The sequence below is a fragment of the Mycteria americana genome, chromosome 24, assembly GCF_035582795.1.
Source record: "Mycteria americana isolate JAX WOST 10 ecotype Jacksonville Zoo and Gardens chromosome 24, USCA_MyAme_1.0, whole genome shotgun sequence".
In the NCBI taxonomy this organism is placed as follows: Eukaryota; Metazoa; Chordata; class Aves; order Ciconiiformes; family Ciconiidae; genus Mycteria; species Mycteria americana.
This window is the reverse complement of record NC_134388.1, coordinates 4,447,942-4,464,236: the sequence shown is the minus strand read 5'-3', so window position 1 is coordinate 4,464,236 and position 16,295 is coordinate 4,447,942. Positions and strand designations below refer to the sequence as shown.

Sequence of the window (16,295 nt, the reverse complement as noted above, 5' to 3'; positions counted from 1 at the left end):
TACTTGCTTCTATTTCTGACAAAATTAGCCCCTTTCAACTCTGCAACATACACAGCGTCTCAATTCTGGCCTGGAAATCTGTATTTAATGACTGACTGGTGCTAAGAAAGGCATTGCATTCAATGTCATTACAACTCTGGACAGATAGCGAGAAAAGGTTAAGCCAGCCTCAAAACATTTCACTCATGCAGAACAAGCAAAACATTTGCTATTTTCCTTTAACGCTACAGTTAGGCAAGAAGATTTTACATCCATATTTACACACTCTCACCATCATTCTGTCCTCTTGGATTACAGAACTGCATTTTCAACATTATCCCTTTGGGCTATATTTCCATTTTAAATAGTATACACATGTAACTCCTAACTTAAGGATTTTAAGAGCCTGCTAACTGCAGTAAGCACACTAACAATTTGTAGCATATTAATTTCTGGGTTCCACGTGGGTAGCCAGAGGTTTGAACTACAGTGTTCTGTCTCCCTGTGATGCTGGCAGAGATCAGAAATGCATTTAAATTCACTCACCTGAACTGTCTGTCCTATGAGATGCTTTGTTCTTCCCACCTTTCTCTTTGCTTCCTTTTGTAAAAGTGGCCAGCTTAGTAGGAATCTGCTGCTGGACTGCAGCTGGTTTCTGTATCTGATTAGTTGCACTCAGGAGATGTATTGGCACTTCATTCTTCAATGCAAGAACCGGACGATTCTCCAGGGTGGTACTGTCTCTACGAACCAGGTCTGGCCGTTCCAGGTAATCCATCCCAGAGACGCTAACTCTCACAGAGGTTTTCAAGACGGGTAGAGATGGTTCGACGCCTTCTCCATTGAAGCTAACAGAATGACTTAGCATCTGGTTCTACATGAGGAAAAAGGCATTGTAAGTCAAACGGGTATTTTCACCCTCTCAGATATAATGAGGAGAGGCCACCCTCAGCCCTGAGAACATAAAACACTTCCTAATGAAAAATATAACAGGTTAGATGAAGCCTAAAGCACGCTGGCAAACAGAAGTAAGAGCAAGATTGTAAGTCCTTGAACACTGAAAAGAACCTCAGCAGCTCCAGACTGCTTAATATTGCACCTAGCAAAGGAATGCAAGAGCAGACTGTGCTAGGTGATGATAGGATGGACAGAAAGCAGGACTTTCAGACAGTAACAAATGAGCCAATTTAATCAGACCCCAAAAATTCATATTTTGAAACATAAAAAATGTTTTTAGAAATCAACTGTACAAAATGCTACCAATGTAGCACACCTTCTGCAATCACCTGCCCGCAATAGGGCAGTTCCTGTATTAAAAAAAATCCTCAGCCAGCCACATGCAAAAATAACTTATTCTTCTCTCTTTTTAAAAACTATTCTCATTACCGAATGTCTGGGTGGAATTTCACAGACAGCAGGGTACTGCCAAGCTCTGATCTCTCTTACAGTAGCCATCACCAGCTATTTCAGATGATGGTTCAAGTAGCCCGGTAAAAAGCAAACATGGGTTAGTGCTGCAAAAAGGGCAACCTTCATTCAGAGGCAAGCAGGTTAACAGAAATAAAACTCCAAGAAAACAAATTCCTCACCTGTCCCATTTCTGGGGAGAACGTGCCTGACACTGTGTTCTGCTTCTTCAGCTTCCTCAGCTGATCTAGACGCTCTTTCTCTTTCTCGACTGCTCTCTGGGCTTCCCGCAGCCTCTCCAGGTCATGCTGATAGGCCTCTCGCTGCCTCTCGAGTTCTTCCCTCTCCTGATTCAACTTCTCTCTCAGCTGCCGAGTCTCCTCTTCACGCTCCTGCAGCCGGGCTTCTGTGCTTTCAAATTCCCTCTGCTGCCGACTCCTTTCCCGTTCCAGGCGTTGCTGTTCCAGCTTCAGCTGGCTCTGAAGTTTCTGTACATTCATCAGTTCTTCTCTCTGTTTTTCAAAGTTCCGCTGTTTCTCCTGCTCAAGCAGCAGATTGCCTCGTGTAGACTGCAGCCGGTATTGCTTCTCCCGGTCTACCACGGTGGCTCGTTGCATCTCAATGTAGCTGTCCTGCTGAGATATCACTGCCTGGAGGGGAAATAAAAAGTTCAGCATAAGACACATGGGTTCAAAAAACATGCACAGCTAAACAAAAGACAACAGCATCTACCAGATTAGATCACAGACACTTCTGTCTTCAAGAGCAGATCTAACTTCCAGCTTGTACAGCCCATCGTGACTGACACAATACTAAAGATGGCTAAGCAAATAAGTTATGCGTAGATATGTCAAAATTAACATTTCTTGCACCTAGAATTATTACTCTGAATCCAATCAGTCAAAATATTGCTGATTACAAGGTTACAGTAAAAACAACTAATACATACACACACATGTATATCAACAATTTTAAGAAGTGAGGACGGAGAGCAGATGGAGCTCAAACTAGCAGAAGAATTGCATTTTGGTGAGCAGGAAAAAGGAAACAATTACTTAAGACAACAGGTCTAACACTTCCTTCAAAATACCAGACACAGTGTTTGTTTCCTTGAGTCTCTGGTCTTAAATTCGGCACTTCACTCTAGCTTTAGGGGATATTTTCAAGGTAGCTCCTCTCCACACCTGCATAAATTTTATTACATTTAATGCCTAACAAACCTCTTGGATAGTAAATAGCGATTTACCTGAAGACTGAAGAGCAACTGTAACAGCGTTTGTATCCTTTGGACAAGCTGAAGAGGAGGGGAGGCAGAGGGAGGAAAAAAGACATTAGACACTTGAACAGAGCTCTGTTTTGATGCATTAGACTTTTTTTTTTTTTTTTTTAAACAGTGAACACAATCAACAGTATCTGTACAAAAACACACACAATGGAAGCACGGCTACAAGAGTGCTCTAACACAGTAACAGCCAATAGAGCAATATGCAGGCACGATGAATTTCAGTGTATTAGTCCTTGCACAGATGTAAATCAGTGCCCAGCAAATCTCACTGGGATTCCAGGGAGCAATCTTCATCATCAGTTTTCTTCACGTGAGGTATTTAATGATCACTTCCTCCCATGCTCCAGCACTGAATCACTGCACAGGTATAGCACTCACGGGAGATTCAGAGGCAAGTTTTGTCAGTGAGCTGAGAACATACAATCCCTCCAAAGATGCAGGAAAAGTAGTTAGCCAGCTCTTTGAAACGTGTGTCTACATACCCAGAACCCATCTTTGTTTTCTAACGGGACTTTTATTTCTGCATTCATAATGAGTTAGACTCATAAGGTACAGGCTGTTAATGTGCTTGTGGTTCCACAGACATTAAAAATACTCGGTTTTTGGGTGGGGTTTTTTGTTTGGTTGGTTTGTTTTTGCATGTTATTATTATAATATGGCTATTTCCCATTAGATTTCCTAACAGCAGAAGTAACATACCTGAGACTCTATGGTGGGCTGAAAACCACTGTTGTCGTCCAGCCTTGTAACATCACTCTGTAAAAAAGACAAAACCAACATCTGCGCTAGAGACACTTGTTGGGCACTGGCAGTGCTGCCAGAACAAGTTGGAAGGGTTCATCTCATTAGGGAACAGCATTTACCGCTGGAGCAGAGATTGCTCCCATACACTGAAGGACACATATCAAAAATACTTAAATCAGAGGCTAGGCTGAAACAGATGCATGGTGACAAAAGCTAGCGTTAATGGCACAGCATCAAATGAACAAATATAAAACCAAATTATCATGCCTCTCAAGTGCTAAACTATTAACTCGCTCCACAAAATATCCTTAATAGACTCTAGTAATCTGACAGACAGAACTCTGTTACAGTCTAGCCCTACCACCTATTACGACTTCTAACTTTGTGAGATTTGTTCTGTACCACTATTATGAAGAGGAACATGAAGAAATGCACGTAAATAATGCATAAGCCCAACATACGGTTTGAGATCCTTCTTCTGTGTCAGAAGGGAGGTCATGGAGTTGCACATCTGAACTTAGTGTAGCACCTCTCCAGTCCCACTGTCTCTGGTCACCACCACTGTTCTTCCTAAAACTACCACCTGGAAGAAGAGTGGAGTATGAGTAGCTCACACCAGCACAGGGCCTGTGAAAACTCATTGCGTAAGAGAGCAAGCAGAAAAAAATTGTGACTTTGAAGTTAGAACCGATATGCAACTGCATGGCTTATCCATGCTGATTCAACGTGGAAGAGCAGACAACAGTGACGAGTAGGACTGCTCAAAAAGGTATAAAGACTGGAGGAGAGTGGGTTAAGGTAAATAGCGAGAGTAAGTTCAAATTACGTTATACTATTTTAAGCGAAGCAACCACAATGTATGCATGAAAATTATCATCTGTGGCTACCAGGATCACAAGTTCATCACATGGAATACTTGTTAGTTAGAAAAATTCTATTCAAAGCAGCACCACTGTAAGCACAGAAGGAGGTAGGGGGAGACAGAAACCATAGTGTATAAAGTACCTATAGCATGATAGACATATATAGCCTTTCAGAGACAACAGGAAGAATTCGAGATTAACAACTCGTGAAATAAACAAAATTCTATTTTTCAATAAATGCATGAAGCAAAAATGGAGTTTGATAGTATTTCCACTTATTTCATTAATTAACTGATAAAGCATCTGTGCCAAAAGAACAGTTTATGTTATCTAAGGATTCAGCAACCCTTTAGTGACTGTGCAGATACAAAAGAAAGTGGAAAAAAGTTTTCATGATTCAATAATAAAAGCAGGCAGCTGAATTCAAGTTTCCCAGGCTTTCAGGTCAAGCTTATTTTTTCTCAACAAAGGTAAAATTCTGAGTGGAATTGTGGTAATTATAAAGTATGGGTTAAGGTAATGCCCTTAGCATAACACCAGCTGAGAGCCCTACTCTGCTCTCTAGTGTTGGTATCAGAAGCAATCCAACGTGATAATACCACACGCTAAAAATTTGCTCTTATCCTCCTCTTAGAGCCTGGTGAAGCTTCCTTACATCAGAGCCTCACTTAATTCATTGTTCTTATCTCGTTCTCTGTACAGAGAAACACAGGAAAGAGCTAAGAAGCTCCAAAGAATGCTGAATGGTCCCTTTCTTACTTTTATTTGAAATTGAGGGACTACTGTCATATCCTCCAAAGGTCTCTGCTCTCCTGGGGAGTCCTGACCCAGAGCCATCTTCAGGCTGCCAGGATCCATTGCCGAAGTGAGTGAAGATAAGGTTCTGGAGATTTTCAGCTAGGAGAGAGGAGAACATGTCATGTAAACAGCCATGTCTATGCAGCGAGAAAAGTGCATCACGCTAACAAGTTTAAAAAAAAATTTTTCAACCATCAAGTACATTAAAAGATCAGGCAGTTTGAGAGATTTCCTGCAGTACAGATGAATTTTCCTTTGTGACTAGCTCTTTACGACAGGCTCTTCGTATCGCACATATAAAGATGACCTCTTCCTTCATTGCAAGTTAGATTATCAAGCCTTGAGTGGGTTTTTTGTTTGTTTGGCGTGTTTTTTCCAAAATAAAAATTATGTTTGTACTTATTTTCTAAGTATACTATCTAGGCTATTTTAATCTACAACCCTAATATATTTCAGGATTGCTGTATTATTAGAGCACTTAGTTACCCATCTGAATAGACTGATCCTAAGACTCCACTGGTTGATCCTTAAAAATAAAAAAATCCAAGCTGTGGAGAAGGTTCTTCCACCTAAAAACACAGGTGCACTTTACCTATCATGCAGATTGGTTCTGAGAATAAGGAAGTCTGAACAGTGTTACATAAAAGTATTATGTTATTACAGGATGATTTTCAGGATCTGTACTTAGATCCTATGTGCTTATCCCCACCCCTGCATCTAAGAGAATGCACACACATTCCCACATTGCATTTACCTTCTGTCACTGCGGACTTCAAAATAGCCTCTCCTTGCAGATTTTCTGAGATATCTCCCCGAAGAAGTAGCCTAGATCGGGATCCTTGGGAATGGTCTTCAAACCCATTCATTTCAGACATTTCTAGATAAATCTGTTGCTTCTCAGTTAGACTTTGCATAATCAGGTCATCTTTCATGTTCAAACGCTCTAAAGGAAGAAACAAACTCAGTTCTGCCTTCCTAATCACTGTCAGAGTACAAAGTTCAATTTGGAAGATTATTATTCATTTCATGGTCAGAGCATCAAATGCAGAGATATAATTAACAGTTAAGGGGAAAACTGATGGAGCATACAAAGCTTCTTAGACTTACCTAACTATTTCTATATAACTTGCAATACTTTGAAAGACTTATGAAGGAGAAACTTGATCACATCATGTGATAAAAGACTAAGACAGTAAAAAAAATCAGAAATGATGCTGAGAAGCAGTTCGTGGAATATGTAACTAAGTCATTACCTTGAAAATCTTTTAACTTAGCAGCTCTTGCTTCAGCCAGCCTCCTCTCTGCTTCAGGTTCATTAAGTGTTCCTCCTTCTTCATCAGGACAGCTGTACAAAGTGGGAGACAGATATATGTTTGATTTGCACATTAGATAGCTTCAAACCATCTTAGGATTCAACCTGAAGCTTTTGCCTAGGATGTGGTTTATCTTGTGTGTCAATCTTCCTCCCTTATCCAAAGCCCTGCTGCATTTGACACCAGTGAACCAAAATTTTGTTTATTTTTAAAAAAAGCAGAATAAAGTCTTTGGCTGGTTTTTATTGCATCTTTATGAGTGGCTTCTACCCAATGAACACAAACAGAATTGCACGCTTCAGTCTTACAAAGAAAGTTTAGGGATAGTCAAATGTATTTTTATGATAAATTTACACCTATGAGTCCTGCGAAGAGAAGACTGATGAGCAAGAAATCAAGCCCTCTGGCTTTCACTCATAATTTACCTTTCTACAGCTCTGCGGATGTGTGCCATCCAGGAATTCCTCTCCTCTTTCGAGCTTGTGTGAATTTCATACATTTCTGGTCCTTTTAAGGAAGCGCTAATTAAGAACATTGCCTTTTCCTCATTAGCTACCTCTCTTACAATCAACTTTTGCAATGAGATAACTGGTGGTTTAGAGTCCTGTAAAACAAAATATAATTTATTGCACTACATCATATATGTTCTTTAGGGTTTGTGCTTCCTAGCTCCTCTGTCTTACTACTTATACAGGCCCACCATGAGCCATAAGGTCACAACACTAACTTCATTGCTATGGACTCTTCACATGACGCTTTTGACACTGTCATTTTTTACTCATCGACCATAGATGAAAACGTGGAACGAAGAATGTACATTTCAAAAACAAGAGGTCTCGGTACCTGATTGAATATTAAAGCATATATCAATTTAAACACCTGAGGATTCCCACTGGGTCCCAGAAGTGAAGAACAGGCTCAAAAATTTTTCTCAGAAAGAGGCAAAAACAAAACGTGAGAAAGAAAACAAAAGCCTTAATGACATGTGAAGTGAAAGAAGAGAACAAAAGGAAGCGTTAGAAGTTCTAAGTTGGCAAGTCAGCTACAGAAGAAATAAAAACGTAACACAGAGGTGTTACAGCCTGCCATCAGGCCCTGTGAATAATAAAACAAGATGACAGATAGTATATTGTATAACTAAGGATTAACTGGATTAGCTGTCAGTCTTTACAATGAAAACAAATTTACAGGAGGGATATTAGTTACTAAAAACTCTATGCTTCACACAGCATAGGTCCAATATATGTAGCCTCGAAAGATCCTCCCCAGAAGAAAACAGCTCTTTGTAACTGCTGAACCTTCACAGCATAATCTAGAGCGATGATAAGAAAACTGAACTGTGAAACAGACATCAGGAACGCTAGGTTTTGCCAACTTCTGAGCAGCTGTACTGCAATTCAAGCCATGAACAGAGGTGACTGGAAAAACAGAATCACTGAGCAGATCCATTTGCTCCTCTCACTTGATTTATCTATGGTGAAGTGTTATCTAAATTTCAAATGAACTGTATACATACAAAGATGCAAAAAATTGATCAGTCTGTAACTGTAAAGCATGTTACTGAGGGAAAAGAAACCCACCATGTAGCAGAGATCAGCTTTTGGGGACCATCATAAGCAACTGTGTGATATGTGCTCACAGAAAAGTTACTAGGGGACATATAAACCAGGGCGTGACCTTGCAGTGGAACAGCTATCCTGACTAAGAACACATATGCATGCTCTTATTTCTTGGGAACAATGCTTTAGCCTCAATGTAAGCTACTCACACTTCTCTCAAAGCAACAGCAGTCATATGGAGAACTGCCACAACAGTCAAGACACTGTACGTTAACAGTATGTTTTTCCCCTCTATGAACTTGCTCTTCTGCTCATAGGTCAGATGCGTTTTGGAAACCAGGGCAGAATTAGTCTATCGGAGTCCATGTCATAAAATGAACTATTGTTCAAAGATTCACTGAATGCTGTTCAACAGGAAACAACTTCCAGCCATCCTGATTTGTGAAAGTATCCCCATTCTGTGCATTAGAAGATGGTTAATTTGAAAAGCAGTTGCTTTTACAGCCCTGAGATCACCAAAATAGCTTTTGCCATTAGAATTCAGCACTAATGTTAATGTCTTGAAAAAAATACATCCAATAAAACAATTACATAAAATAGTTTCTCCGTTACTGGTTCTATTACAGCCATAACTGAACGAGATTAGGACAAAATGTACACAATTAACTGCTCTGAGGATACCTGTGGAAATGCCCTAGAAAAGCAAGTGAATCCACTGAGTGTTTGAGAGTGCTGCAGTAATTACATTTGCATTTAGCGCTTATTACATTTACTTCAGGAAAGTTCTCTGCCCCCAGTAAATCTTAGGCTACTATGACCATGGTTACCACATCCCCAACCACAATGGAAGATTCTTTCCCTTCACATTAACAAACAGAAGCAGACCTTACTTGCAAGTGCTTTTCAAAGCACAGTTCTACCATGTTTAACATATATGACTTGTATAAAATAGCAGCCTGACAAAGTTGAGTGAAAGGGAAAGTCACAGCACAAGAAAAGGAGAAGCAGTGAACCTCAGGACAGGCTCAGGACATCAGAAAACCACAGGAGATGTGGCAGCTAGAACCAGCTGATGCAAGGGAACACTATTTTGCACTAAGAGACAGCGAGAGGGATTCAACGAGTACCAGAACTGCTTCAGAAAAAGTGATTCTATAATAGCAGGCTGGTTTATTAACTGAATTTTCCTTCTGAACATACCATAACAAGTATCTAACCTCTCTAACTCTATTTCTTCTGTAGTTACTGTCACTTTCATAAATACTCTAAGTGAATGTATTAAATAAGGAGAACAATACCTACCACTGATGCAAATGTGTATTTTTGGTCCTTTTCTTGTAAGAGCAACAGCACATCAGTTAACAGGACTGCCAGAATATCTACAGTAACAACAGAGAAAAAAAATAAAAAAAAAAATAAAAAAAAAAGCAGATTTTAAAGCAGAAAGACTGGTCCAGACTAAAAAATTACTTGACTTAAATTTCCTGTGGGTCAGGGAATAGCACATCCACATTTGCAATATTGGGTCTGCTACTGCCTCCACTTGGGTTGTCCACAGACAGCTTGCAGTCGTGCAGAACCAGCACAACACAAATAGAGCTGATTTAAAGCTTGAAAACACCTACATAGGCATCCTACACACTGACTCAAACACTCATAAGGGAACATGTCTCCCTTAACAGCAGATTCTTCTGGAACTGCAGACATTCACAGTACCACCTACTCTGGGTTGCACTTTATGTGCCATTGAAGCTTTTCCTTGAACACTTGAGCAATGAAACTGTTAAAATATTCACTGATTGACACAGTTTTGGTTTTCTGGCAAAACTGACATTATGCAGAATGAAGGTGTCATGGGGTTGACACGACACAATTTTTCAAAGTGTGAACCAGAGCTCGCGCAAGATAATGCCTTTCCACAGGCGACTAAGTCAGTATGACTCAAAGCTTTGTCATCTATCTAAAGACCTCCCTCTTGAATTGGAAAGCAGATCAGACAGATAATAAGCAAACAGCATAAGGAACTTATCATGCACCATTATAGAGATGCTTATTGGACAAGCCAAGAATAGAACAAGTGCTATTTCCTCCAATATCCTATTAAACAAACAGGTTATTGTCATCTTATTTTACACTCAATCGATCAGTAATAAAGGGTTACTAAAAAAAAAAAAAAAAAAATCTTGTTTCCTAGTTGTACTTTTCGCCTTCCTGGTCCTTTACCTTTGAGTCGCCCTGATGCAGCTTTCCAGTACAGCATCCCATCCAGCAGAAGCCGCCTCTGTCCCATGTCATCCTTCCGGAAGAAAAGCCCATTCTTGCATTTCCCAGATGATTTTAGCTCCATTTTATGCATAATCTCTTTAAGGCGCTGCCCTTTCTCACACTCATTTACCATGGCATCTACATGAGTGATTGCGTCCTTAATTAAACTAAGGGCCTGAGTCAGCTCTTCATAATCTCTAGTTCCAGCTAAGAGAAAAGAGTAGCAGTCAGTCACATTTTAAACTCTGGAATGCAAGATGTGAGCCACCCAAACATATTTTAACATGAAGGTTCCATACTGAACATCTAACAGTATTTCCTAAGAGCTTACGTTTAAAAATAAAATAAAATAAAATATCCTAAAGCTCTAAATCTACTATGGTTTTGCAGTTGCACACTTGAAACTGAAAGCTGCTCTTGACCCTCTGATGAGGTAAGACTCATCTGGATCTGCATCTAGAACGGCATCTTCAGCTAACGAAGAAGTGAGAAAGCAGGTATAAGGCAGTACCAGCCTGTCTCTCCTTGTCTGAGGAAAGAACATGCAGAACACAGGAGAAAAAGGATCAGACGACAACTGTGAGGCTTCTAGGAGAGATTAAATAACCTACCTTCTGTATTCTGAATAATGCGTTCCACCAAGACTGGATATTTGGTGATGCGCTGCGTAACTAGAAGGATACACTCCTGAACACCAAGTCTTCTCACAATGGCACAGTTGCCGATTTTCTAAAAAACAAGACAGACTCATCACACCCATTGTATATATTGCTCTTCTAACTCCCTTGCCTCTCCATCCACACATGTTCTGTCTCAAAACATTTTTGTACAATTAGGCACAGCACCACAAAATTAGCTGCACCCTTTTACTAAAGCAAAACTCCCAATAGCATTTAAAAAATTGCTTTTATTACTGGAAAATATTTTAGGTATTATTTTCAACTACTGTTAACTAAATCTGAAGCCAAGCAGAGAAAGTTCCAAATCTGAACTGTTTGACTGCCTATTTGCTAACTGATTGCCTTTTATAATAGGATCAGTCCTTAAATACATAGAAAAGTACTATATTTTTAAAACCAGACCCAACCACCTAACAGCCAAATTAGGTCAATAATGAATAAACTAAGTGTTTATTTTACCACTGTATTTTATTAAGTGTTTATTTTACCAGTAGGCTGATCTACAGAAACACATTTCTGTTTAGAAAGGGAACACGGTAAAGCATCAGAATCCCACTAGTTAGTCTGACTGCAGGTACAGAACAATCCTGACGGCAGAATACAGTACCAAGATCTTTCTTTACAAGGACTGAGGCTATATATTTTAAAACTCTGGTCACTTATTTGCTTCCTTGAAAAGTAAAGGGTTCTCACTTTTAAGGACACCTAGTTAAGAGCAGCTATAAGTATAGAGCTATGTTGGAAAGTTCATGCAGTATCACATACTGATGACTGGAAAATGAGAATACTTAGGACTGTGCAATGCCATCTGGGATTCAGGTTACAGGCTTCCATTTTGGCCGTGTCTCTTCAGCCCTTCCTATTAATTGCACGTTACAGCGTACAGCAGATAAACAAACCACCCTGGAGCCAATCTTCTGGTTCTGGAAAGATGATGTAGTGGGCAAAACCTGACTGAGAGTACCTGCTTCTTCTATAGTAGTTCATCAATAGCATTTATCATTGATTTAATTTAGTGTCAAGCCAATTTACAAAGATGGCCACACAGCAGGGCAGTCAGTGATAGAGCCATGAATAGAACAAATACTCTGTTCCCCAGTCCTACATGTTCTCAAGAGCCTGCCTCAAATTTAACACATGCTAATTGTGGCTTTGTGTCCAAACAGCTCAAAAGATCTAAAATACAAGCAGCTAACAACCCATCAAAAAACAAGAATATGCCTCTAACCCTGCTCATTCAAATTTAAGAGATCTTCAAGTACAAAATAAAACCTGAAGCAGTCAAGTATATTTTGCACAGTCAGAATGGGAGACTTCTGGTTGTTGTTTACCTTTATTAAGCTTTGGAACTTCTTATTGCTTTGGAGCAGGTCTTTATAGTGACTCACAGCTTCATTGTGTCCACAACAGAACACACCATATTTTTCTTTCATTCTCTCCCCATTTTCACCTGAAAACTAATTAGAAATATAAGAATGAAAGACATGAATCATTAAGAGTAAACCTACCTCCAGTCCAAGACCCAGGTTTAACATGGTTTTATGGTAACTGATTTCTGAGACATTTCTTCAATATTTCAATTTCTTCTGTACCAGAAAGGAGAGATTTATGCATTCTGACATCTGAGAGCTTGGAATACCATATGATAACCAAATATTAAGTGATGGTTGTCACTATGAGAATTTTAAAAAGGATTTCTGGGCCTCTGCACTTAAAAAGACTGAGGACTCTAAAAGGTGAAGGGCAAAAAATGGTCACGATATACAAAAGAAATTGTTGCATCCACTCCATACCAGAACGGGTGCTAAAGCTGTAATGCGTTCAAAGGATCTTTACTGCATTTTTAAAAGGTCAGAACCAAGAAGCTCGGCATTAAATGCAGGAGAGCCACGTTTGGGATGGACACCAGGAACTTTTGGAACAGATGAAAAATAGAACCAAGCCATCTGCAGTCATATATCCCACAACATGCATACGCACATGCCCAAAGAACATTTAATGAACATTTCATATTATTTGTGACCAGATATGTTCCTTGGAGTCATGCTCCCACATTACACTGGGAAGATACTCTTAAACCCAGTATTAAATAATACTTTACATAATGTAACTTTAACCTTACAGTTAGCTTTTGAGAAATGTAATAGTGTCAACAACATTGGTAGAATTTAATTCACACCTGTTTTACCAAGAGGTCTCCAATGTTCTGGATTATATAATTTCGGTCACTGCCTTCTTCCAAAGATTCCTTTCGTCGCTCCTTTAATTGGAGCAGAAATTGCCCATGCATCTCCAGCAGCTCATCCACACAGGGGAAGAGCTTGTTGATGACTGCATTTGGGAACTGCAGTTCCTCTCTCATGGCTTTGGAGTATACCTTCAGCATTATTTTCAGTGTCCTAACGTGGTGCATTTCAGTCTGCATTAGTTCTGGGCAAGGGGAAATAAATAATAATTAAAAAAAAAAAATCAAAAGTCACTTATCTGCTGTGCAGTGGCTGGTGAGATACAAAAGAACAGGCTCCGAAAGCCACCATCTTTTGCACCACCTTCTTCTTCATCACAATCTTTGCATCACTGATGTGAAGTTCCTAAATTTGCCCTGTTAATCTCCCAACCGGTGACTGACCCTACTTATTTAACGACATCTCCCAGTTGCAGTTGAGCTATTCCTTAATTGTATAGCTGGGTTTTGCTGCATACACAGGCATACTGAAAACTATGGGTCGCTTAAAATCATTAATAGGAGGACTTATACACACTAAGACAGGTAAGAGACTTGAAAATCTTCACTCAATTTTAGTTTTCAACCACAAATCAAAATGGGAGCCAATAAAAATGATTTCTGCTTTGTTTCAAAACAGTGGCACTATGAAATAGAAAGTTATAATAACAACAAATAGTCTTACCATAAATGACATCTTGCCTTTTTATAACATCTTTCTTTTGCCTTTTTGCATAAGGCTGTTCCACTGCAACACTCCAAGACTCTGCCTCAAACTCATGAGCATCTGTTTCTATTTCACTTCGGAGGGATACAGAATATGCATCTAGACCAAAAGCACATGCAATTTCAATTATTATTAAATTGCTTCCCACCATATCCCTCATTAACATCATCATCAACAACAAGAAGAGTAAAAACATCTCAGTGCTGCTTTAAGACCATGTAAGAAATTGCATAAAAATCCTGAAAAGCACAGAAATTCCATACCTTCCAGAAAAATGGAGTCTGCTGTTGAAGGTGCAAGTGAGACAACATCATCTGAAGTCTGCTTAAATTTTATAAAGCCTGAATCCCCTTCATCCATGTCTCCTGAAATTAGTCTAAACGGCCAAAGAAATTAGACCAAGGGACCAAAACAGAACATTAACATTTTTTTAAGTTGCTTGACAAAAAAAAACCCACCACACCAAAACTCCAACTAATTTAACAAGCATCTTTCCTAAACTATAGTGCAATTAAAATAAATATTTAAAAGCTATCGTTGCACTCCAACTTTAAACAGGCAAATCAATTTAGCAACTCCATCACTGAAATATTACAGTTTTAATTAGAGCAGCTTGAGCAAGTATGTAACTTCGGGTATGACATTTTAAAAGACATCACCGGGTGACAAGCCACAGCCAGTTCAGAGTACAAAGGGCACTTTCACTGAGAAGGGAGTGTAACTGTGGCACATAAAAAGTAAACAACTACTTAAAACAGCAGATAGCTTTGAATTCGTCTACTATTTTAATCAAGGTATCCTGCAATTTAAAACACTGCTGTCTCCTACACTAGTCAGAACTAGCACAACCTAGAATAACTCAGAAGAATCAGAAGAGATTACTGAATTTCAACAAGTCTGAAGACAAATACATCCATGAAAACCATAATCTAGACAGAGATACTCAAATACTGCCCTATTTTATATGATATCTTTTGTGACATAGTAGAGAGGGACTAAAGACAAGGTGATTTAAACAAACAAAAAAATCGCTTACTGTTCAGGGAAACGAATTTCAGCATTAAAAGCTCAATAAATCTCTTTTGAGCTTGAAAGCCAATGTGAGTTCTTGCTTTAGTTGTGTGATTGTTTTTCTTTTCACATTGGGGAGGGGGGGGGGGGGGGCAGCAGAAGCTAGTGAATTAGAAGAGAAGCAGTTTACTTACCCAAATTTATTAACAGCTCCAGCAGTATTCAATGAAGACTGAGAATTTCCTCTTTGGGCGATAGTCATACCGAGATTCCGTGATAGTACTGGGGTGCCATCCGGTCCCAGGAGAAGACCTCGAGGCTGCTCCTTCAAAGAAGCGGCTAGAGAGGCAAAAATTGAATTGGTACTCAGAAAATGAGGCGTACACTGCAGATCGCCTGCTCTCAAACCTCTCTCTGAATGTGGACGGAGAACAGACAGAATCTTGGATGTCAAGAGCTCATTGTCCAAAAAAACATTCTCATTCCATTTTCTTGAAAAGGAACCACAAAAAGAGAGCTCAGGATGAGCTGGAATTGTATTGCTTCTGCCGCTGCTTTTTGAATTTGTATTCCCCATGCTCACTACTGGCTGCCCTCAGACTTGGCACAGTAAAGTGGCCCCAGAGATGCACTGTTTTTATACTACCTGTGATCCTTCTAGAAATGTAAAGCTGCCACTTAACTTACTGTATTGGCTAAATCAGCAGGTCTGAAGTGCAGGAAATTGGTCCCTACTGTGCCCATTTAGTGTGGAAATTGCAAAGTATCTTCTCCTTTAGTAAAACACCAGAACCTACACACAATTATTCACACCCTACCATATAAGGGCACAGAACATTTCATGGCAAACAAGAAAATTCTGAGATCACATAAAAACCACAAGTTCTTTGCAATGCTTATTGCTACACAGTGATTTATATCTGCATGCACACACACTGAACGTAATAGATACCAGAGCTAAATTTAATTTTAATACTGCAGCCTTTTAATGCTTTTTAAATCTAGACAGACTGTGAACTGGAAAGATATTTAAAACTTTAATCACTATTACACAATACATGGAAGCCTGTAATAGACTTATAAAAAATGGATACAATTATTTAGCACTAATGTCTGTAATGAATGATAAGGAACAGGAGACAAAATACATCCTTTTAAAAAAGGAACTTCAGGGAAGTCAAAGATGAAGAATCAGCCAGACAATCTTTAAAACTTATCACTGACAAGGTCTGCAGCTGCCCTTTTGGCAAAGTGCTTTTGAGGACATGGGAGTCGAAGAGGTCTCATGGATGCTTGAACCCAGGACTCTGCCATTGCAAGGAAGCTTTGTCTTACACCCAGACCAAACTCCTCTTCCAGTACTGTGTCTGGGAGGCTGCTTCAGGACCATGCTGTTGTAGCAGTTCAAGAGGGTCTCTAGCTCCCAGCCAAGGTTTATGC

The 16,295-nt window shown here is 39.5% G+C and overlaps 1 protein-coding gene across 5 annotated transcripts in view; it reads right to left on the bottom strand.

The window, feature by feature from the left end:
- Positions 1–16,295, bottom strand: part of ARHGEF18 (Rho/Rac guanine nucleotide exchange factor 18) — a 45,352-nt gene that overhangs the window by 6,579 nt on the left and 22,478 nt on the right. For 4 of the 5 annotated variants that reach the window (XM_075524509.1, XM_075524507.1, XM_075524508.1 and 1 more), the window contains 17 exons: positions 15,050–15,194; positions 14,108–14,220; positions 13,803–13,943; positions 13,073–13,323; positions 12,225–12,350; positions 10,825–10,942; positions 10,172–10,420; positions 9,251–9,327; positions 6,815–6,993; positions 6,330–6,421; positions 5,831–6,019; positions 5,038–5,175; positions 3,877–3,998; positions 3,371–3,427; positions 2,633–2,680; positions 1,569–2,036; positions 526–853 (listed from right to left, as the gene is read on the bottom strand). In XM_075524509.1, coding sequence (XP_075380624.1) covers positions 526–853; positions 1,569–2,036; positions 2,633–2,680; positions 3,371–3,427; positions 3,877–3,998; positions 5,038–5,175; positions 5,831–6,019; positions 6,330–6,421; positions 6,815–6,993; positions 9,251–9,327; positions 10,172–10,420; positions 10,825–10,942; positions 12,225–12,350; positions 13,073–13,323; positions 13,803–13,943; positions 14,108–14,220; positions 15,050–15,194 — 2,841 coding nt within the window. Of the gene's footprint in view, positions 1–525; positions 854–1,568; positions 2,037–2,632; positions 2,681–3,370; positions 3,428–3,876; positions 3,999–5,037; positions 5,176–5,830; positions 6,020–6,329; positions 6,422–6,814; positions 6,994–9,250; positions 9,328–10,171; positions 10,421–10,824; positions 10,943–12,224; positions 12,351–13,072; positions 13,324–13,802; positions 13,944–14,107; positions 14,221–15,049; positions 15,195–15,542; positions 15,563–16,295 lie in introns of those variants that run through there. The other variant, XM_075524506.1, reaches the window with a different exon arrangement.